The sequence below is a fragment of the Vitis riparia genome, chromosome 8 (assembly GCF_004353265.1).
Source record: "Vitis riparia cultivar Riparia Gloire de Montpellier isolate 1030 chromosome 8, EGFV_Vit.rip_1.0, whole genome shotgun sequence".
In the NCBI taxonomy this organism is placed as follows: Eukaryota; Viridiplantae; Streptophyta; class Magnoliopsida; order Vitales; family Vitaceae; genus Vitis; species Vitis riparia.
Window position 1 is genome coordinate 8,324,394 of NC_048438.1, and position 24,624 is coordinate 8,349,017.

Consider the following 24,624-nt stretch of genomic DNA (forward strand, 5'->3'; position numbering starts at 1 on the left):
GACATAAGCTCTTTGTAAGCTAAGATTGAACAAGCATAAAAGAAGAATAGCTTAATGAGGGTAAACAAATTGAAGTTAAGTTAAAACCATTTTTCATAAAAGGAAAAAAGAGAGGAGCCCACACAAGAGTGATGAATAGAAAAATATTATGTACTAGTAACAAAATGATGGAAGGTCCCAAAGAGAATTGTCCGCCACTAAGCATGAATCTTAAAGAACATGATGGCAACTTTTGGCCACTCATAATCACGGCTTGAAATGCTATTCTTCACCATACCACCATAAAATTGGTATCTTTAATCCATTTCTTGGCAAATGAAATTTCGAAAAGAAAAATCCCTTTCAACCGTTTTGGAGAAACACCATCTAGTTACAAATGAAATTCTAATCCAAGGATTTAGCCATAAATAGTTATTCTATGAAATAGCATTCCAAACACACCTTTAAATGGTCAAAAGTCATCCAACTCAAATACTAGAATGAGTAGAATTGATCTATTTTATGACTCTGAATGAAATATTTACTCCTTGGAATAAAATGTAAAGAATATCTTTCTTTTAATTTATTTTAGGGAAACATCTTATGGGATGTGGTCAAAAAGAAAATTTAATACAAGAATATAGTTAAAATAATCTAGAAAGTTGTATTGGAAACATTTCTTCAATTAGAAAAAAAAAAAAAAAAAAAACTTTTTTAATAAGATCAACATATTATGATTAATTATAAATTATAAATTTTGTAGAAATACATAATCAAGATTCGATTAGACTAGTGTTGCCAATACATGTCTAATCCAAAATGAATTCGGAGTGATACTTCTTTTCAAACCCAACTTAAATTATAAATTAAGGAATCCAAGATTGTAAAGATGGTGCCAATGAGCACTCTATATAAGAATGATGATCATATAAAAAAAAAAAAAAATTAGTGTAGAAGAATTGGAACCAAGTAGAATTGAAAGTGAATTAAGAGTGAAAGGACAACTTGTAAGAGGACATTTATGAGTCTCATTCAAAGGAAAATTGTGTTTTCACCCTTATTGGAATTGGTAATTGAGGTAAGGTCCTCATATCACTTATAATTAAACTCAAAACCCAATGAAAAAGTATGAATTGAGAGGAAGTATGTTGCCTTTAAAAAATACCTAAAATACCCTTGACTATTAAATGAAAAAGTTAACCGACCACCCCACCTTTCTCATTCTCTTTTTTAACTCTTTCACCATTCTCTCACCTATTTATTAGTGGAACCAAGTTGAATAATTTCCTAATCATTTTTCTCCATCAAATTGAATATGAAAGATAAATGACTAAAAATAATTATCATTAAATGCATTTTTCAAGTAAATAACTTTTAAATACCTCATCAAATATTTTTTTTTCAAACTTATATAATATATAATAAATATTTTTTTAGATATGTTGGAAACTTACATAATAAAAATAAATATTATTCTTTATTTCAAACTTATATTATTTCTCGTATATATTAAATGATTTCTAGCCTACATCTCTTGCATTGTACATGAATTGGATAGGAGTTAGACAGAAATCTAAGTCATGAGTCCCTTGTAAGAGGATGACTTGTTCACAACTAGTTTGTGTGCCTAAGCAACCCATTAGAAATTGTAGTGCACTACCTCCTAATTGGAGGAATAATTGGTTTTGGCCATCGGGATGGGTTTCCTGTACTAGTGTGTATGGTTACATATTGGATAAGACCTATAATGAGTCATGACATAGGACTCTCAAGTAGTCATGACTTCACCAAGTTGTTTCATTGTGTTGTTTTTCAACTTTGAGTGAATATTGAGCTTATACTAAAATTAGTAGTGGCTTTAACCTACAAGTGAGATCTTAAAGTAATCATATATTCCCTTATGGATTGAGTCACTATTGATAGAAACTTATAACAATAGGTATTTTCAATAAAGGTACCATCATATCTCATGAGATTAAGATAAAGTGTCTTATTGGGTGATCTTAAGAAAGTGTGTTTATGTAAATTATGACTATAGTAATTCCTTAAACGGTACTAGACATAAGCTCTTTGTAAGCTAAGATTGAATAAGCATAAAAGAAGAATAACTTAATAAGGGTAAACAAATTTAAGCTAAAACTGTTTTTCACAAAAAGGGAAAAAAAAAAAAAAAAGAGGAGCTCACACGAGTGATGAATAGAAAAATATTATCTACGAGTAACAAAATGATGGAGGGTCCCAAGGAGAATTGTCCGTCATTTAAGCATGAATCTTAAAGAACGTGATGGCAACTTTTGGCCACTCACAATCACGGCTTGAAATGCTATTCTTCACCATACCACCATAAAATTGGTATCTTTAATCCACTTCTTGGCAAACAACATTTTGAAAAGAAAAATCCCTTTCAACCCTTTTGGAGAAACACCATCTAGTTACAAATGAAATTCTAATCCAAGAATTTAGCCATATGTAGTTCTTCTATGAAATAGCATTCCAAACACACCTTCAAATGGTAAAAGTCATCCAACTCAAATACTAGAATGAGTAGAATCGATATATTTTATGACTCCGAATGAAATATTTACTCCTTGGAATAAAATGTAAAGAATATTTTTCTTTTAATTTATTTTAGGGAAACATCTTCCGGGATGTGATCAAAAAGAAAATTTAATACAAGAATATAGTTAAAATAATCTAGAAATTTGTATTGGAAACATTCCTTCAATTAGAAAAAATAAATAAAATTAACCTTTTTAACAAGATCAACATATTATGATTAATTATAAATTATAAATTTTGTAGAAATACATAATCAAGATCTGATTAGGCTAGTGTTGCCAATACATGTCTGCTCCAAAATGAATTCAGAGTGATACTTCTTTTCATACCCAACTTAAATTATAAATTAAGGAATCCAAGATTGTAAAAGATGGTGACAAGGAGCACTTTATGTAAGAATACTGATCAGATAAAAAATAAAATAAAAAATTCAGTGTAGACAGAGTACAGAAGAATTGGAACCAAGTAGAATTGAGAGTGAAAGGACAGCTTGTAAGAGGACATTTCTGGGTCTCATTCGAAGTAATGAATTCCATGTCGGTAGGCGTTCTGTTCTGCTTTCCTTGTTTTCTCTCTTTCACAAGGACTTGATTAGGAAGACTTGAAGCCAAACCGAACCTCATTGATCTTCCAACTACGTACCAGCCCCTCCCTCACGAAGCATTCCCACTTGCAACTTACATTATCACTACATTTGTCAAAGTCAAGTTGGACCAACCATACGTCCAGTTTGGGTGTGAATACATTAACCACTGAGACTTTGCAATGGTAAATTTACTATATATATAAAATGTTATGAAATTTTTGTAGAATAATTGTAACAGCAATAGATTGATAGGGTTTATTCAGAGAGGGCAACTAAAAAAGTGAAACGCATCACACTAATTTAGGAAATTTTAGAAAATGATGAGATTATAATGATGCCCAAGCGAGGAAGAAAAAACAAATGGTATTAAAAGCTAAAATGATAGATGAAATGTTTATGTGGATGACCTCTGATCAGTTTGTTTTTTCTTTTTAATTTTTTTAATTTTAGCACTCGACATTTATTGTTGGGTTTGTTTAAACAATTAATGAGAGATAGAATATATATGAATTGATAGGCTTTTTTAGAAGACTTTGAAGTCTTCTTGCTCAAGTCAATAAGCTAAGTCTTCTTTAAGACTTGAGGTCTTCTTGCTCAAGTCAATAAGCTAAGTCTTCTTTATAAATTCCATGTTCTCTTTTCCACAACCACTCCTGTCACTGTCACAACCAATTACAACTAAATCCCATGACGCTTCCTACAGAAGTATCAAAGTCGAGGTGTACCAAGACTTCAGTTTCAGTGTGAATACTTTTCATCACAAAGAGATGTAATGAAGCAACTTTATAAATCATTGTGAAGTTTCTACGTAATTATAACTATATTTATCATAATAACAGTTATAGTTATTACGATTAAAATTAATAGATGGAAACAAAAAAGTTAGGCTTATTGTTTGGAATAGAGAAAAGTCTTGGGAATGAAGCCCACCTTTTCCGTGGTCCTGTAAATGTTGTGTCAATTCATGGTCAATCATGGTCGGTCCTGTAAAAAGTTAGGATTATAATGATGCCCAAGCGAGGAAGAAAAAATAAATGGTATTAAAAGCTAAAATGATAGATGAAATGTTTATGTGGATGACCTCTAATCAGTTTGTTTTTTCTTTTTAATTTTTTAAATTTGAGCGCTCAACATTTATTGCTGGGTTTGTTTATGAGAGAAAGATCACTGTTGAAAGAATAGACATGAAATGGAAACGGGCATGATTCCATGTCCTCACGCGGTTTGATTTTTCAAAGGAATGAAAAGTTTGTCTTCATTTCGAAAAAGAAAAATGTTTATTTATATGAAAAAAATAAATATGATTGGATAAACAGACCCTCTTCTTCTTCCATTTTCTTTTCTTTCAATTCCCTTGCCTTCCCTTCCTTCACCTACTATTATTGCTAATTCAAGTAGTTTTACAGAAAGGATTTGCCACAAGGTTAGGACAGATCAAACAGACTAAACATAATATTTATGCGTGTAATGGTAGTAAATTATATTAAGGCTACTTTTTAAGGACATTAATGGCTTTGTTGATCACCATGCATGAAATTTAATGGTTCATATATATATATATATAACCTGCATGAACATATCTTTCATATGACAAATCTAGTGGCAAGGTTAAAGGCTTCAAGGATGAAGAGGATAAGTATCTCCTAATATATTCCATATTTAATTCCTTGTCTTTTAAACAGTATTGGTCATTTCAGTTGAATAACAACATTTTTAAGGGTAGGTAGAATGTTAATAAATTGGTTACTACCCTCGTCCAAGAGGAGACAGGGCTGAAGCAACAAATGAATTGAATTTAACAGAAGTTCCTTACAATCCTTAGTGGATTGATTCACACATAACTACTTATATTTCTTACACAATACAAGGATTCTATAAAATCCAAATAAGAACTTAAATCCAATACTTTGACGGCCTCCTTCGTCTTCCATTTCCCCATCCTCTGCTTCTCCTTCATCTTCTTCCATTTGTTTTTTCAGTCCCCATCTGGGGTGGAATCCGTGTAAGAATTGGAGGTGAGGTTGATGGGAGTGCACCTCGGTGAAGCCACTGGGACTTTGATCTTCTCTTCATTTCTTTGTCTCATGGGCGTCTCTCTCTGTTGCTTCCAATGAGAATTCTAGTCTTTTTGTGGCTCTTCTTCTTGCCCTTGTGCTCAGTCTTGTTTGGGATCGATATCGCTTTGGTGTCCGGTGAATGTCTTGGTGGTTCGAGGCTGTGTCTGGAGGATGAGAGGTTGTTGTTGCTGCAGCTGAAGAACAGCCTCAAATTCAAACCTATTGTGTCGGTGAAACTAGTGACGTGGAATGAAAGTGTGGGTTGCTGTTCTTGGGGAGGTGTAACCTGGGACTCCAATGGCCATGTTGTCGGTCTTGATCTGAGTAGCGAATTGATTTCTGGGGGATTCAATAGTTCCAGTAGTCTTTTTACTCTACGACATCTCCAGCGCTTGAATTTGGCTCACAACATCTTCAACAATTCTCAAATTCCATCTGGATTCGGTAAGCTTGGCAATTTGGTTTACCTGAATTTTTCTGGCGCTGGGTTTTCCGGGCAGATTCCAATTGAGATTTCACGCTTGACGAGGTTGGTTACTATTGATTTCTCTATCCTTTACTTCCCTGGAGTTCCGACACTGAAACTTGAGAACCCAAATCTGAGAATGCTGGTTCAGAACCTGACTGAGCTTAGAGAACTCTATCTTAATGGTGTAAATATATCGGCACAAGGGAAGGAATGGTGCCGGGCATTATCATCTTCAGTGCCTAATCTCCAAGTGCTGAGTTTGCCAAACTGCTATCTTTCTGGCCCTCTCGATTCTTCTCTGCAGAAGCTTCGATCTCTCTCAAGCATTCGCCTGGACAGTAACAACTTCTCTGCTCCTGTTCTAGAATTCCTAGCCAATTTCTCGAATTTGACACAATTGCGGCTCAGTTCTTGTGGATTATATGGAACATTTCCAGAAAAGATCTTTCAGGTACCAACCCTTCAGATTCTTGATTTGTCAAACAACAAGTTGCTCCTGGGTTCTTTGCCGGAATTCCCTCAGAATGGATCTCTAGGAACCTTGGTGCTCTCGGATACCAAATTTTCAGGGGAAGTACCAAACTCCATAGGCAATCTCAAGAGGTTGACTAGAATAGAGCTTGCAGGTTGTGATTTCAGTGGACCAATCCCAAACTCGCTGGCAGACCTTACACAACTGGTCTACTTGGACTTATCTAATAACAAGTTTTCCGGTCCAATCCCACCTTTTAGTTTGTCCAAGAACCTGACCCGAATAAACCTTTCTCATAATTATTTAACAGGTCCGATTCCTTCCTCTCACTTGGATGGCCTTGTGAATCTAGTGACTCTTGACTTGCGTAACAATTCACTGAATGGAAGTCTCCCCATTTCCCTGTTTTCCCTCCCATCACTGCAGAAGATACAACTGAGCAACAACCAATTTTCTGGTCCCTTGAGTAAATTTTCGGTTGTGCCTTCTGTATTGGACGCCCTTGATTTGAGTAGCAACAATCTGGAAGGGCCAATACCTGTATCCCTCTTTGATCTCCAGCATCTTAACATCCTTGACCTTTCTGCCAACAAATTCAATGGCACTGTTGAGCTAAGCCAGTTTCAGAAACTTGGAAAACTTACTACTCTTAGTCTTTCGTACAACAACTTGTCCATCAATCCAAGTCTTAGTAATCCCACTTTGCCCCTGCTGTTGGATCTTACCACATTAAAATTGGTTTCTTGCAAGCTCAGAACATTACCTGATCTTAGCACCCAGTCAAGATTGACACATTTAGACCTTTCCGATAACCAAATTCGTGGGAGCATACCTAATTGGATTTGGAAGATTGGTAATGGCTCTTTTGTCTATTTGAATCTCTCCCATAATTTACTGGAGGATCTGCAAGAACCTCTCTCTAATTTTACTACTGATCTGTCTATCCTTGACCTACATTCCAACCAGCTCCATGGCCAAATCCCCACTCCTCCCCAATTTTGCAGCTATGTGGATTACTCAGACAACAGGTTCACCTCTTCCATCCCAGATGGTATTGGTGTTTGCATTTCCTTCACTATTTTCTTCTCTCTTTCGAAGAATAACATCACTGGAAGTATTCCTAGATCCATCTGCAATGCAACTTACCTGCAAGTTCTTGACTTCTCTGACAACAATTTGAGTGGCAAAATACCTTCATGTTTAATTGAGTATGGGACTCTTGGGGTGCTGAATCTACGGAGAAACCATTTTAGTGGTGCTATACCTGGGAAATTTCCTGTCAACTGTCTTTTACAGACTCTTGATCTCAGTGGGAATCGTTTAGAAGGAAAAATTCCCGGGTCTCTGGCGAACTGCACAGCATTAGAGGTTTTAAACCTTGGGAACAATCGGATGAGTGATAACTTTCCTTGCTGGTTGAAGAACATAAGCAGTTTGCGTGTTCTTGTTCTGCGAGCCAACAAATTCCATGGACCCATTGGATGTCCCAAGAGTAATTCCACCTGGGCAACGCTTCAGATTGTCGACCTAGCTTTCAACAATTTCAGTGGTAAGTTGCCAGCAAAAAGCTTCTCGACCTGGACAGCAATGATGGCGGGTGAAAATGAAGTCCAATCCAAGCTCAAAGACCTGCAATTTAGGGTCGAACTATTTGGTCAATTGTACTATCAGGATACTGTAAGAGTTACCAGCAAAGGTCAAGAAATGGAGTTGGTGAAGATCCTAACTCTCTTCACCTCTATTGACTTGTCGTGCAACAATTTTGAAGGGGATATACCAGAAGTGATGGGGAACTTCACATCACTCTATGTTCTCAACTTATCGCATAATGGTTTCACAGGCCAAATCCCATCGTCAATAGGGAATCTGCGACAACTTGAGTCATTAGACCTCTCGCGAAACTGGCTGAGTGGAGAGATACCTACACAACTTGCCAACCTAAATTTCCTTGCAGTCCTGAACCTCTCATTCAATCAATTGGTGGGAAGCATCCCTACGGGCAATCAATTGCAAACATTTTCAGAAAATTCCTTCCTGGGTAACAGAGGATTATGCGGCTTCCCCCTAAATGCAAGTTGCAAAGATGGTACACCACAGACGTTTGATGACAGGCACTCAGGTTCGAGGATGGAGATTAAGTGGAAATTCATAGCTCCTGAAATTGGATTTGTGACAGGGTTAGGAGTCGTGATTTGGCCTCTCGTGTTATGCAGGAGATGGAGGAAATACTACTACAAACATGTTGATGGAATTCTTTCAAGGATTCTCCGTGGGCAAGACCAAGGAAGAGCACGTGGTGGAAGAAGAGCACAAAGAATTCAGCGGCGGAGAATGTAGCAGTGGTGAAGAGGGATGTAAAAGCGTCATTCCGTGTGTTAAATGTAATTCTGGCTTGCTTTTTCATAAATGTAAGTGAATGCATAATTTTATATTTGGACAATGTCATGGTGAAGATTTTTCACAATCATAGGAATTAGATTTTCAAAGTAATATTAGTGATGCAAATATCAAGGTCTCTAAAATATTATATATTTTAATAGTTTTATTTAATTGTTTTTATATATTAAATAGAAAATATCTTTTCCACCCATGTGCAGAAAAGCTTTTTATTCACAACCCTAGTGTATAGCCATGTTAAACCTACCCAAATTAAAATTCAAACTTGGGAGATTCTGGGAGTCACTCAAGCTGGGCTGGAGGATGGGTTAAGATATGTTGGTAAAACATATCCATATGAAATACCTATAAAAAAAAATAAAAAAATAAAGGAGATAGATGATTTTATAGAAAACATGAGATTGCTAAAACATTATACGGTCAAAGTATTAAAAAACAAATTACTTTTTTTCTTTTTTTTTTTTTATCAACTTTAAGTGATCTATAAATTTTCCTATGTCTTTAAAAAATCAATTAGAAAAAATATGAAAAAAAAATAGAAGAATTGAAATAAATATATTTATAAATTTCATTATCTTATAAATTTATATATGAATTATAATAAGATATAATACTATAAAAAATTAAAGTAAATTACTTTTAAAAGTTTGTTATCTTTTACAATCACAATTTAGATTTTAATACGAAGAAGACTAATAGTGTATTTTATTAGGGATGAATTATTTTCATCTCCAATATTGAGTTTTTACAACAAAACAATTTCTTCTCCAATAAATTTCTTTATTCCTCCGTCTAATAGTATTGTGAGGTTTTTCCTCATTGTGAGGTTTTTCCTCTCCAAACTATTTAACAATAAAATAATTTTATTGCCCATTATTTACCTTTTGGGACAATATTAAGTTTTTATCTCCCAATATATTTTCTACCACGAAATATTTTGTTGTTAAAATTTATGATGTCGTCACAAATAATTTACCCTCATTTCACATTCAATTAAAATTTTAGAGACAAATTTTTGTAACAAAATCAAATTTTATCTCCCAAAATCATCTTTGGAGATAAAATCATATTCATGCCCAAAAAAAATGTGACAAAAGGTAGAATTTCTTGTAGTGGTTTTTCCTGTGCTTTTTGTTTGTTTGATTTTTTAATATCCTTTCTATTATATTATTATTTTAAAAAACGTGTCGGCATCTTTTTGTTCATAAAATCTTTTACTTATGTAATATCCTTCTAAAACAAAACAATATATAATAAATAACATTTCAGGTGTGCTTATTTGGTTTTCTTTCTTATAGAGACATGGTGTTTGTGTCGAGCGTTGAAAGGTCTTTGTTTTACTGGCGGGTGCTTTGGTCACCTGAATTATGGGAATCTCGTCTTACCTTATCACTAATGTAGTGCTTAGCATCACTAGAAGCGTTGTGCGAAAGACGGTACAATTCGCTGGTATACATGTAATATTTAGATGACTTTTATTGGTTAATTAATGTGGCAAGAAAGAAATAATTTGTATTAATATTGATTGCACTAGTATATATGTAATATTTAGATTTTTTTTTTTTAACAAAAACATAAATTAGTATGATGTATTTATAATTTTAAAAAATTTCAAAATGATTAAGGAGTTTATCATAAATGAATAAAAATATAGAAATCAAATATAGTTTGATATCTTTACAAATAGTCTTTATTTAAAAATATTAAAACTGATGCAAATAATTTTAAAAGTGAATATATATATATTAAAATTTTAATGAAGTGTGAATCTAAAAATTGTTTATATATTTATAATATCAACTTAATTTAAGAAAACAATCAATTTACAAAAAGAAAAAAAAAACAATAACTTCCAAACAAATTTTTTGTTTTATTTGTTCTAAAAAATATTTTTACTAACTCAATCAAACATGTTTTTTTAAGAACAAAAACTATTTTTAAAAATTCAATTCCGAAAAGCAATTTTATTTTTAAATACATCAAAATCTATTCTAAAATAAAAAATATTCTCAAAAATTATTTTCTAGAACTATTTTAAAAAACACTTTCCAAACGTGCCCTAAATATTCACAAGATCACATCAATATAGCTCACAAAAAAATAATGACCAAAATATTCAAGAAATGATCCACATCAACACATGAAAAATAGGTACTCACTACCTCCGTCTAATATCAATAAAATATTTAATGTCAACAACATATCCTTCTCTCCATTTTTGTCGACAAAGGGCCATTCACCAACTAAATATCTAATATTCAAACCAAAACAAGTATGCTCAATAAATTCTCCAATATCCAAAAATCAAGTATTCACATATAAACAAGTATTTACATTAGCATCCAAAAAATTAATATGAAACAAGAATCTCACTCCCACCACATGGTTTCAATCCAGAACCTTTAGAAAGCTCTCTATCATCATATAAATAGATTCTAAGCTACAAAGATCTAGCATGGTTGAATGCACTCATAATAAGCTAGATCTAACATAGTTAAGAATAAAAAAAAAAAATGAGGAACTCCCCAAGGTAAGAAGATATCCTTGTTAGGATAAAGTTCTTAAAAGAATGACATGATGTAATAAACTCTTGGATTTTATTATTTATTGAATAAAGTTCCAGTTCACTTTTATTTATCCTATTTCTATGTATGATATCTTGTAAGCACTCTCGCCTGCATATTTTTCATTGTACGTGACTTGGGTGCATTAGGAGTTGTACAGAAAATCCAAGTCATAGGTTCCTTGCAAATACATAACTTGTTTAAAGTCGATTGATGAGTTTAGGCGACCCATTAGAGGTTGTAGTGTACCATATCCTAATTTGAGAGATGGCTGGTTTTGACTATTGGGATGAGTTTCCCATGGGTGAGTGTACTAGTGTGTATAGTTACACATTAAATAAGACCTATGGTGAGTCATGACTTAAGGCTATCAAGTAGTCATGACTTCACAAAACTGCTTCATTATATTGTCTCTCAACCTTGAGAGAATATTGAGCTTGTGTTAAAGTTAGTCATGGCTTTGACCTATGGGTGAAATCGCAAGTTGATTATATATTCCATATGAATTAGGTCTTTATTGATGGAAGCCGGTAGTAATAGGTATTTTCAACAGAGACACTTTTTTTTTATTGAGAATTAAACTAATAAATAAGAACAATTAAACTAACAAATTAAAACCACAAACACGTCTAAACATAAAAAAATAGATTAAAACTAAACTAAACCGGAATTAAAAACAAGAGCTTTTCTAATATGAATAATTAAACTAACAACTTAAAATCACAAACAAATCTAAACATAAAAGATAGATTGAAATTGAACTAAATTGAAATAAAAAATTAAAGCTTTTCTTATAGAAACAATTAAACTAACGAATTAAAATTGTAAACACGTCTAAACATAAAAGATAAATTAAAACTAAATCAAATTGGAATTAAAAAATGAACTTTAACACTTAGAAACCATTAGATTAACAAACTAAAATAATAAAAAACACCTAATAAAATAAACAAATAAATTAAAACTAAATTTAAGCAAAATTAAAGTTATGAACTTGATCACATGAATTAAAAAAAGAACTAAACTAAAATCTAAACTTTCATTATCTTTGCATGAATTAAAAAAACTAAACTAAAATTTAAGCTTTCAATATCTCACATGAATTAAATAAAAAAAAAAAACCAAACTAAGATTTAAGCTTCCTCAATTCAATATGAATCAAAATCAGGGCTAAACAAAAAATTAAGCTTTTTTAATTAAATATGAATTAAAAGAAAATTAACTTACCTTTTCTGAAGATGAGTGTGAGTTGTGACGTGATTTTTCAAAGTGCAGGCCTATGTGTGGTGATGCAAGAATGGGTTGTGCATGCTTTCCGATGCTGAGATGTAGCCGTCTTTTTTCTTCCCAAAAAAAAAATTGGGTGTTGTTCTTTAAAAAATGACAAAATCCCATGATCCCCTTTGATTCCCCCCTTGTGTAGTCTTCTATTGCCTCCCTTTTATCTCCTAGTGCCCACATTTCTTTTAACTCTCCCAAACCAGAATATCCTCTTTTTCAAACTTCATTTTCAAAATTTAAAATTTATCCTCTCTAATTTCAAAAAGAAAAAAAAAAAACCATTTTCCAATCTAAAACTTAATATCCCATTCTTAAAAAATATTCAAGTGTCAACCCTTTCGTTTAAAAAATATCCTGATTTTCCAATTTAAAATTAATCTCTCATTTTTTTTTTAAATTCCGATTTTCCAATTTTTTTTTAAAAAACTAAATGTCATTTAAAAAAAAAATTATGATGTCATTTTAAAACTTAATTTCAAACTTATCCCCTCTCTTTTAGATAAACAATCTATTTTCCAATTTAAAACTTAATCTCTCACTTAAAAAAAAAAAAAAAATCTGATTTTCCAATTAAAAAAAAAACTAAATCTTTTTTCTTTTTTTAAAAAAAAATTATGATGTCAACCCTTTCTTTTCCATTGGTAAGTTTCCTTGCAAAAACATCAAATTTATTAAATTAATTAATTAAATGAATAAATAAATTAGAAAACAATAAAACAATAATAAATAAATAAGTTAATTAAAAATAATATTAAAAAGAAGATAATAAATAAAAATAAACAAGTGATTGATAATAATAATAATAAAAATAAATAGATAAAAAATGAGCCACGCAAGGCATGAAACCATGCAAGTCATACAAATTACGCAAAGAATGCCTAAAAGGTGACCTAAGTGTACTTAATGTGGGCCTAGGTGAACCTAAGTGTGCCTAGATGAACCCAGGTGAATCTAAGTGGGCCTAGGTGAATCTAGGTGGGCCTAAATGGGCCTAGGTGAGGTAGATGAGCTAGGTGGGCCAAGTGAACCTAGATGTGCCACATATGCCTAAGTGAACCTAAGTGGCCTAAAGGTGCTCGGGTGACCTAAAAAGGCCAAGGTGATCCTAAATGGGCCAAATGTGCCTAAGTGGGCCTAAGTGACCTAGGTGGGCCTAATGAGTCTCAATGGGCCTATGAGGTTGAGAAAGAGAAAATGATTAGCTACTTGGAGATACTTAAAAGTAGAATTGCAATCACAACTGATATGTGGACATCAAATAAAAAAAATGCTACATGGCTATCACCGTACATTACATGTATGAGTCTTGCTTATTACAACATCATATTGTAAGGTTAGCTATGTTTTTTTTTTCTTTTTTTTAACTTCCTAAGTGTTTTTTTATTTGATCATTTAATGGTATCACTTTGTATTAATGATATGTTTTTTTATATATATTTTTTAATGTAGGTTTGTTTATATGCCTCCTCCACACACAAAAGAAGTTCTTTTAGATGTGTTAATGGATTTCTTGTTGGATTGGAATATGGATAGAAAAATATCTACAATTACTGTGGATAATTGCTCAAGTAATGACGGAATGATTGATATTCTTGTAGAGAAATTATCTTTGAGGGGTTCACTTTTACTGAATGGAAAAATTTTTCATATGCGATGTGCGGCACATGTCTTGAACTTAATTGTGAACAAAGGTTTGGACGTCATTGGAAAAGAAATTGAAAAAATTCGTGATAGTGTTGCATATTGGTCGACAACACCATCAAGAGTTGAAAAGTTTGAAGATGCAGATCGCCAATTACGTATTCCATGTAATAAGAAGTTAACTCTTGATTGTAAAACAAAATGGAATTCTACATACTTGACGTTATCAATAACTATAACATATAAAGATGTGTTCCCACGTTTGAAGCAACATGAAAAACACTATATGTTTGTGCCATTAGAGGAAGAATGGAATATGGCAAAAAAAATATATGGAAGATTGAAATTGTTTTACAACATAACGGAGTTTTCTCAAGGCAAAATTATCCTACTGCAAATATTTTCTTCATCAAAGTGTGTGAGATTAAAGAGGCATTGTATTATTGGTTGATCTCCTTAAATTATGTTGTGAGAACGATGACATCAAGTATGTTGCAAAAGTTTGACAAGTATTGGAGTGGGTGTCATATTGTGATGGCAATAGCAACTATATTTGACCCAAGATACAAAATGAAGATTTTAGAGTTTTACTTCCCAATAATGTATGGGTGCTTAAAAAATTCGTGGAATGTATTATGAGTTGCTTTTTGAGTACCAATCAAAGTCTAAGTTGGGGCAAGAAACTACATTCTATGGTACTTCATGAGGTTCAACTCTTTTAGAGTTCAACTATGATGAACAAGATCCTCTTTCAAAGTTTGACTTATTTGTTCATAGTACCATTAGAGAAAGTCATGCAAAGTCGGAGTTGGATTATTACTTAAAAGAGTCTATTATGTTAAGGACTTTAGATTTTGATGTTTTAAGTTGGTGGAAGAAAAATGATATAAAGTATCCAACTATGCAAATGATTGTTCGAGATATCTATGCTATTCTGATATCTACAGTTGCATTAGAGTCGGCCTTTAGCACCGGTGGTAGGATGGTATCAAAACATTGCAATAGGCTTCATCCAGATACTTTGGAGGCCTTAATGTGTGCTCAAAGTTGGTTATGGAAAGAAATGGAAGGTAACCAATTTACAAAATTATTAATTTTATGAATGGTTTTATATTAAAATATTTAGTAAAGTGACTTGTATGTTTTTGGGTGTTTATTTTTATTTTTAGGTGATTCTTCGATTCATGGCTCACAGCTCCAACTCACAATTAAAGATGAAGATGATGATTCACTCGTGCTTTAGGTTTTTTACTTGAGATTATGTTAGAAACATATTTTGGGATGTTAACATTATCTTTGTAATGTCTTTTTTTTTTCTTCATTTTCAATGTTGTTAAGTTTATGGATGGATATCTTTTAATTTTGGATGTTGTATTTTGGGATGTCCTATATGTTGAATTGTTAATCACTACCAATATTAATTGGACTAGTTTTATTAGTGCAATGGTTGCAAATGTTGCTTTTACCTACAAAAGTCTATATTTAAAAAGCAATGGTAAGATATTTCTTGAAGAATGCAATGGTAAGAATGTATTCAATATTTTTAAACTGAATTCTTTCTAAGAATGTAGCCTTAATTTAGTCTTGTTTATGCAATAGGTACCATGGAATCTGGCATTGGTTTAGCTCCAAGAAGTACCTTGATGTTTCATTTATGGCTCTTTCTACTGCTGGTCAATCTTATTCACTTTAATCCTATACCCTACTGGTAAGTTTTTTCTCTACTTTTTGTTCACTTTATTGGGATGATTATGGAAATGCATATCATGTCATGAGATATTGGGGAGTATATTTTGAGAAGTTCTTTGTTGGTTAACTATATGTCACTTCAGATTTTTAAGAAGAACCCACCCACAGTAAAGAATTATGGGATTTGACACTACTTTGAATGGTGTTGTCGAGCAAATGTACACTGAGATGACTTCATTTTTCATGCTTATAATCTGCACATAAGCATTGTTTAGGTCCAGTTCAATCTTTGTTGTCCTGTTTAGGCCACATATATTACAATGATAATAAGAAGAACAAAATGACATGGGGTTGTGAAAAAACTCATGAGTTTTATGAACTTTTCTTTTCTTTTCCAAATTTATAAGTATTTCAATTTTGCAAGTATGACAAGTCTGTGAAGCCAAAGGCGTGAAAGCCAAATGTGAAGCCAAAGGTGTGGAATTGGACACCGGTAAAAATGTTGGATTGCAATGTTGGATATTATATGATATTGCCCATATTCTGATGTTGGATTGCAATGTTGATGTTTTTGTTTTTGTTTAAGCTAAAGAAAAGAAAAAGATGGCTGCTAATAGAGCTATTAGCTTAGAAGAAACCAAGAATGAGACAATTGATTTTATAAGTGCTTTATTTTATTTTCTTCTCTTGTTTTCTTTTATTCTTTTATAATTTTTTTCCCGGGTTCTGAAATAAAAAATGTTGGTTCAGTTGAAAATTGCTTCATTGAATTGATCACATAATTCTTATGTTTTTTCTATTTTTTTTCCTATTTGAAATGTGTTTTTTTAAATAGACACATGATTTTCTTTATATTTTTTGAATTGTGGTAGTTTCAAAGTTGGTGGTGAATGACCACATTTGTTCATGAACACTAAAACTGTTTCTCAATTTTATTTTATTTTATTTTATTTTTTGTTTGGCTCATGTTGGTCATGGTTTTGTGACTTATAGCTTGCTGGTATATGGTCTAGTTATTGATATTTGTAGAGTGAAAATGATTCTTTGTGGTCATTTCTATAATTCAAAACTGTTGTAGGCTAATGGGTACATAAAACTCTTTAGAAAATTCCATGTCATTCCATTTTCCCCGTTTTCATTTCCTACTGTTAACCATTTGCATAATTATTTCCCCTACCTTTTAACATGTTAGATATGCTTGTTTCCAACTTGAAGATGATGTCATACCAAAGAGCTTTCCAGTAAGTTTCTAGTAGTTAAGTTAGAAGCAGCACTAGTACTATCCTCTTTTTCAAATAGAAACATTTTGACTTGTTTAGTTTTGCTTCTTATATTCAGTTTTCTTTTATTAATGGTGTCATGTTTTCTGCTTTTGATTTTGAAGGTTTGTGATGGTCGCCTTTTTGAATTAATTTCCTGCCTAGATAGCAATCACTTTGATGACTGGTTGTCAACTTATGAGCTGGAAAGTGTTGATGATTACCCTTTCAATTGACCTTTGGTTCTGCAAACTTGGGTTTGATTTTGGAAATCTTGGTTTTGTACAGGAGTTCCTTTTTATGAACTTGGGATCTATGGAATTTATATTTGATTCCAAACCCATTGGTACTTTAGGGCAACTAACAATGAAATAGGAATTACAACTCCAAAGGTCTTGTTCTATTAATCAAACACAGGTTAATTGTCACAAACTTATTATGATGGCCACTTGTCTTTAGTCCCTATAGAGTCATTTGAGACAAACTCAAAACTCTGTTTCAGTAAAGTCATACAACACTTTATGTAGGATTGTTAGCTTTGTATAGATGCTTACTTACAGTAGCAATTAGGCATTAGACTGGAATATATTTGTCATGTTAATTGGAAATTGTTCTTTCTTTCTTTCATTTGATAGGCAAATTGGGTAAAAATATTAATATTTGTTAATGATTTTTCGTATGTATACTATATCCTTGCTATTCCTTTGTGGATTGGTTAGATTGGAACTGACTCTAGTTTTCCTCTTATTATATTTCCTGTTTGGTTGGAAGAATACAATATTTCCCTTAATTTTGTGGTTATGATGCAACAACAATTGATTGCAAGACACTATATGATTTCTTTATGGGAGGATTTTAATTTGGTTAGATTTCATGGGTTACCCAACATGCATAGAAAAATCATTTGGATGTTTTGCTGAAAATGCATATTCAAGAGCTTGTTTTACTATTGCTTATAATGCTTGTATGCTTTGCAAATTTCTTTGATGGTTTTTGGGTTGAATTTTTTCAGGGTCTGGTTTTGTTACATCTTAAAGGTATTCATACTTTTATCTGTTGGAACTGATACCTTGTAAAAGCATGATATACAGGCTTATTTTGGATTGTGAATTTGACATTAAAAAAATAAAATAAAATCTTATTGGTTTTTACTATTGGCAATTTCAACTATGGGACCCTCATTCTAATCCCCATTTGTTGACTTGAAAGTGAGAAGTTTTATTTGGGAAGTTTTAAAACTGAACAATGAGGGGAAGATTAGATGGATCACAAAGGAAACTCTTGCTTACATCTGTGTGCGTGGTGGCAATTTTTCTTGTGTTCCTATATGTGTATCATGGATCCATTTTTGGCTCTTAAAAGACTTTAGAGTATGGCAACATATCTTTGAGAAAACTTAGTCTAATTGGGGATGAAGATGCTGATCTTGGCAGCAATCTAGTAGGAGATAAAATTCCATTTCTTAATGCTATATGAAATATGTATTATAATCAATATGTGAAAAATGAATTTAATAGAATTGTCAGAATTTGAGTTTCTTTTAGAGCAACCCAACCCAACATTTCTCTGGACATCATTTTCTTATACAACAGCCCAGCCTAACCTCACCTCGTTCTACCCCGGCCCAGCCCGGCTCGCCCTAAAAACACATACATGGGTTAGGACGGGCCGGGGATGGGATTTCAATGGTTATTTGAAAACGGGAACGGAACCACGAACCTCATCCTGTCCCAGGTTTGGGACGAGGATGGAAAATAGTTATATATTTTGGGATGAGAATGGGATAGAGGCAGCCCGTCCCAAACTCGCCCTATCGCCATCTCTAGGTGATGACCACCTTGCATGGAAGCACCCCGTTTTCCCGGAGGCATGTAGAAGGTTGCGTATCGCTGAAGGGTATGATCACTTCTGCTAGGGATTCATTAACCCACCTGTTTTGTCTTATAGAGCCACTTTGGCCTTGTAGGCTAGCCTAGACCCAATTAAGATTTCATTCCTACACGTGGGTGCATCTATGGACCTTCAAAGCTGCCTTAGTCACAATTGGGTTTAGCTACCCTTTCCATAATCTCTTTTTGTTGTGCTCAAAGATTGGTACATGTTTGAGTTTCATTTGGGCCACCTATTTGCATCGTGATTAGTGCATTTCCACCTCTTCGGAGCTCCCTTCATGTTATTTCTCTTGTACCTTATAGGAGTGTTATTCGTTTTGGTGTGGATTCGATTTTTTAAATTAGAGTTAGAGATAGATTGATCAAGGTTTTAGAGTAGTCAGATATGGATCCTCAACATGTTACAGTTGCCATGACTTCTATTCAGAATATACTATTAGGTTTAAGCTAGAGGATTGATGGATAGCAAGATAGATAGCCAGAGTTCAGGATAAGATGTTGTATGATTCATTGGCGCCCACCCTCACCACCTAGCCAATCAGTGATATTGTTGAAGATGACATTGTACATATGATGAGATTAGTGGATATTGAGCCAAAGCCTGTTATATCAAATGAGAGTTCTTGTGGAGGATGCTAGTTTTTTCTCTAAGATGGTAGATTTGATTGACATGGTTTTCTTCATGATGAGCCTGAGATTGATGTATGGGATAACAGTTAAATGGTCAACACAGATTAGCCAGAGATAGTTCGTTCTCTTGATATGTTTGAGGTCATTGTTATCGAGAGTTTAGAGGAGTTTAGTTTGTTTCTACTTTAGAGTTGCTAGGGCATCATGCCTATGTTGATGATATGTTTAAGGACGATGTTAGCCCAATTATGGTCATGGAGATTCATCTATTCTAGGAAGTCCTAGAGACCTACTTGGAATACAACACATGTCATTAGAGAGTTGATCCTAGAAAGGAAATATGATTGACATATCTAGATGGAGACCAGTTCTTAAACCCAACTAGCGTAGGTCAGTTGAAGAAGTATTACATTTGAGAATATGTTCGTAGGATGGGTGGCCATCATTTCGATTAGCCTTATATTTTATCATCCTTATTGATATTTAGACCATTGTTAGCCCATTAAGCCTTGCCTGGTACATTATGACCTTTTCTTTATTATAGCCTTGCTTACCTTCTCTATACCAGGGTTGGGGCCCTTTGATGTATATGTATGCTTTTCTAGGAAAGTGTCATGAGCTTTAAACTTATAGGCTTATCTTCTCATCCTTATTAACATCTCTTTATCACCTCATTTGTTGTATTCTACTGTTATCATGTTTTCATTTTCTTCCTTGCTCTTATCATTATTTGCTTCATTTTATCTCTTATCTTTCTTGGATTGATGATTCTTCACATCTTGGTATAAAAAGGGTAGTCATATCACTCCCTTCATCACATCATTTGGCATTGATTAAGAGATTTTAACTAGAGAGGTTATCTCATAGGTGGGGGTTCACATTCTCATTAGTGATTGGGGAGAGTTTGCCCATTCCTTGTATATTTTATCATTGGGGTATGATTCATTGATGGTTAGAGTATGCACATTCATTCATTCATTCAAAAAAAAAAAAAAAAAAAAACAAACAAACAAACAAACAAACAAAAAGAAAGAAAGAAAGAAAGTGCATTGATATGTTTACATATGATATCTTATTCATTTGGGCACTTATATCACTTTTTGAGGACAATTTATTGGGTATATTTATCATTGAAGGTTCTTGTGAGATTTCTATGAGAGTGGTTACTTCTTGCTTCTTGAGATTTCTATGCATTTGGAGTGTTCAGATATCATGTGAGAGTTCTTTGAGATCCTTCTCCTTTTGGATCATGGTTGAGATGTATTATGGGTGTGAGAGATGAGTGACTTCTTACTAGGGTCTCTAGATCATTGTTTTCTTTACCATTAGTGATATGACTCTTCCTTCATTGCATTGATATGGGTTGATCATCATTCATTTTTATTTCTCTATGGCTTTCTATGTTTTTCCATGACTTCTTTCTTGATATTGATCCCGCCTTTTATTCATTTCTTATATCGATACACATTTTTGATTCGATACCTTGTTCACATTATTCTCATACTTTATTGATAGTTTAACCACCTCTCATTTTTCTTTTTTTACCATCGGCATTTCCTTTGGTTACTTTTAGGTTTATGGCTCATGAGATTTTTTCCACACATTACATCTTATACACGAGGGTATAGGTTTGATTATTGGGTATTTGAGCCTAGTTTCCCTTTATTTCTTTACCTTATCACCCTAGCCTACATTATTTCTTGTGTCTTAAGACCACCCTAAGGCCATGAGATCAGGCGTTATATTTGATAGCCTTTACTTAAGCTGGTGTTTGGGATTTGGTTGATATGTAGATGTCGTCCTGTTTCTTCTTCTAGGATATGCTTCTTTGATGCTTGGAGGTGATTTAGTGATGGATGTAGACGATCACTTCATGTTATGGAGGATATTTGATGTTTTCTGATTTCCCTCTACTATGCATTAGCTATCATATTGGGGCATATCCCTCATTTGATGAGATTGACAGATTGTTATTGGTTCACATGGTCACTTTGTTTATGATGATAGATGTAGATTTGATAGTGTGGTTTCGTTATGATTCTCTAGTGGAGTTTCTCCCAAGTCATTGATCACGCTCATACTTTTCGATATCCTCATTATTCTTAATGGATCTACCTTAGTGAGACATGTTTTCATCCATATTCTTAATGGAGTAGATTAGTCTGATGATTTTTTATTCTTAGCGGGGTTTGCTTTTGAGTTAGCATGGTGGGTCATTTCACATGTACCTTTTGAGTTGGTTGTCTCATCCTCGGATATAGAGATGATGGGTTAGTGTCATTTGAGGTACCTTATGACCTTGCATCAGTTGCTATACTAGGGCATATTCCTCTTTCATTTGGTTGAGATGAGCCCCCAGTGGAGCACTTTCTTTGAGCTTGGGCATTTTCACCGATTAGAGATTCCTATTGGAGTATGTTGAGATGATATCAATTATAATGGAGCATTGTTGAGCTCATTGACGGTTTTCATGATTTTGGGTTCCATTTATGGAGTACTTTTGAGATAGACTAGTGGATTATTACTGAGTTGGAGAAAGTTTTTAGTGTAGTGTATAAATCTTGTATATTGGGGCATATGTCCCTATTTCGAGGTTACCAGATTCCTATCAAATTTAGTTAGGGATTCATTAGAGACATGTTTCTACTCTTAAGATTATCACATCCCTCATCATTTTGGTTATTCATTTGAGATTAGATTTAGAGTGTCTCCCTTGAGACATTGGCAGATACTTCATTCTGACTTCTTAGTGGATTATTGTTGAGCTGGTGATATTTGATTGATGATGTTAGATTCATCCTTTTGTTGTGCATCAAATATCAATACTGGGGCATATTTTCCCATTTCCATTAGATTCCTAGTTGTTGATTGGGTTGTATGGCTATCCTTACTCATGGTTACAGACATGTTTGATTGATGTTGACAGGTTCTTTATCGTGCATTAGATATCCATATCGAGGCATATTCCCCTCTCATTGATGAGTTTTTTTTGGGAAGTGGTACGAGGATGGATGATTAGTGTTAGTTGTTTACCTCATGACTTTGACATCAGATCTTATACTGGGACATATTTCCCCATTTTCTTTGAGTATCCTTGAGACTGAGATAGTGGCTGGTTTGGTTTTAGATTGAGCGCTAGCTTTGGACTTTCGATGATTTATGATATCATGGCTTTCTCACATGGTTTTATTGAGATAGAGATAGATTGCATCGGGTTTTATCCACGGGACTGATGGATTCTTCCATGGAGTGTTTATGAGATGGATTGTTATCGCCATAATTGTCCCATAGATTGGGTTATCCAAATGAGCAGTATTTTGTGCACTTTGAGCTTCGTTTTTAGATGAGTTGTGGTGTACACACTTCGAGATTTATCTTTTGAGATTCATCGACATAGTAGCTTTTGAGACACGAAGAGTTCTTTTAGTTTAGATTTTTCAGAGGTTTTTGTCATGATGCATCGATTTTTAACCCATTAATTTCAGTAGATGAATGATTTACTGGTTGTTTCAGCGATGTGAGTACCCCGGATACTGGGGCATATTCCTCCCCTCAAGCCCAATAGTGCAATCCTTGGCATTTAGATTTTACAACTTTGACCCATTTTATTCCTTATCAATTTTTGAGTTAGCCTTCTTTATCATTTTCTTTTAGGCCTTAAGCCTCGTCGCCTTGGGCCATCATTTCCTTCTCGGCCTTGAGCCTCGTAGCCCTAAGCTATCTTCTTCTCTTAGGCCTTAAGCCACGTCACCTTGAGCCATAATTTCGTTTTAAGCCCTAAGCCTCGTAGCCCTGAGCTATCCTTCTTCTCTTAGACCCCAAGTCTCGTAACCCTAAGCTATCCATTCCTTCTAAGCCCTGAGCTTGGTTGCCCTAAGTTATTCTCTTTCCCTTAGGCTTTGAGCCTTGTCGCCTCGAGCTATCATTTCTTTAGGCCCAAAGCCTTTCCAACCCTGAGTTGAGCCTTCATCATTTGGTTGTCCATGAGTGGTTTGACCTAGAGTTTACGTATCACACTCTCCTTCTAGTTGATTAGTCATAAAGCTCGGAACTCATAGCCCTGAGTTGTTTCACAGAGCCCTAAGTAATTCATGGAATTTTCGAGCCTTGAGCTCACAACCCGCAGTTGTTCATATCCTTTACATTCCTGAGATGTTTCGTTTTCATCATTCTAGCCACTCATGAATGGTCTTGACTCAACATCATGAGCCAGAAAGCATCTTGATCGGCTATCTATTTAAAGCCTTGAGCTTGCAACCTAGTGTTGTTCTTCCCATTCGTGACCTTGAGTTATTCATAACATTTAGAGCCTTGAGCTCATGACCTAGAGTCATTCACCTATTTCATGACTCGGAGTCATTCATCTTGTCTTTGACCCAGAGTCATTCATCTCGTCCTTAACCCAAAGTAATTCATCTCGTCCTTAACCCAGAGTCTTTCATCTCGTCCTTAACCTAGAGTCATTCATAGCATTTAGAGCCCTGAGTTCCCGACCCAAAGTCGTCTATCTTGCCTTTGACCCAAAGTCATTCATAACATTTAGAGTTTAGAGCTTCCGAACTAGAGTCATTCATAGCATGCCAACCCAGAGTTGTTTATTCTATTTCTGACCTAAAGTTGTACATCTTATTCATGACCCAAAGTTATTCATTTTCATTTATGACTTAGAGCTGTTCTTTCCACCTCTTTCTATCCTTGTGCTACTCATCACGTACTTTTCCCCTTTCATTGTCATTTTTTCCCATAGAGTTGTTCCATCTTTGTTATTGCGACCTCGTGCTCCGAGCTTACCCTTGTCATGTGTTAGGATAAAATTTTTGGTCCTTTTTAGTTCTTCGATACAGTTCACTTCGTTCCACTCATTACTCATATTCCTTACACTTGTGATTTCTACTGAGTAGGGGCATATTTGTAGACCCTCCATTTTGTCCCTTTAACACATGTCTTTAAGTGCTCTTTTAGTACTTCACAGTAGTTCCTTGGTGGCCTGTTGCTACTCATACAACTTACCTTTTTTGAGTCACCTTGGAGACTTCGGTTAAAGGATTTATTTAGGCCCCCATTGTGACCTTGGTAGCCCTTCGAGTTTAAGTTAGGCTTCACTTGAGTGCACTTTAGGTTAGATTCCACTTAGTTCACCCTAGGACAC

General features: G+C 33.9%; 1 protein-coding gene across 1 annotated transcript; it reads left to right on the plus strand.

Moving 5' to 3' along the window:
- The first annotated feature begins 4,916 nt into the window (after positions 1-4,916).
- LOC117919684 (receptor-like protein 34) lies at positions 4,917-8,651 on the plus strand. The gene has a single exon (XM_034836907.1). It carries the CDS (start codon positions 5,235-5,237, stop codon positions 8,457-8,459), a length of 3,225 nt encoding a protein of 1,074 aa, XP_034692798.1. The 5' UTR covers positions 4,917-5,234; the 3' UTR covers positions 8,460-8,651.
- The last annotated feature ends 15,973 nt before the right edge of the window (positions 8,652-24,624 follow it).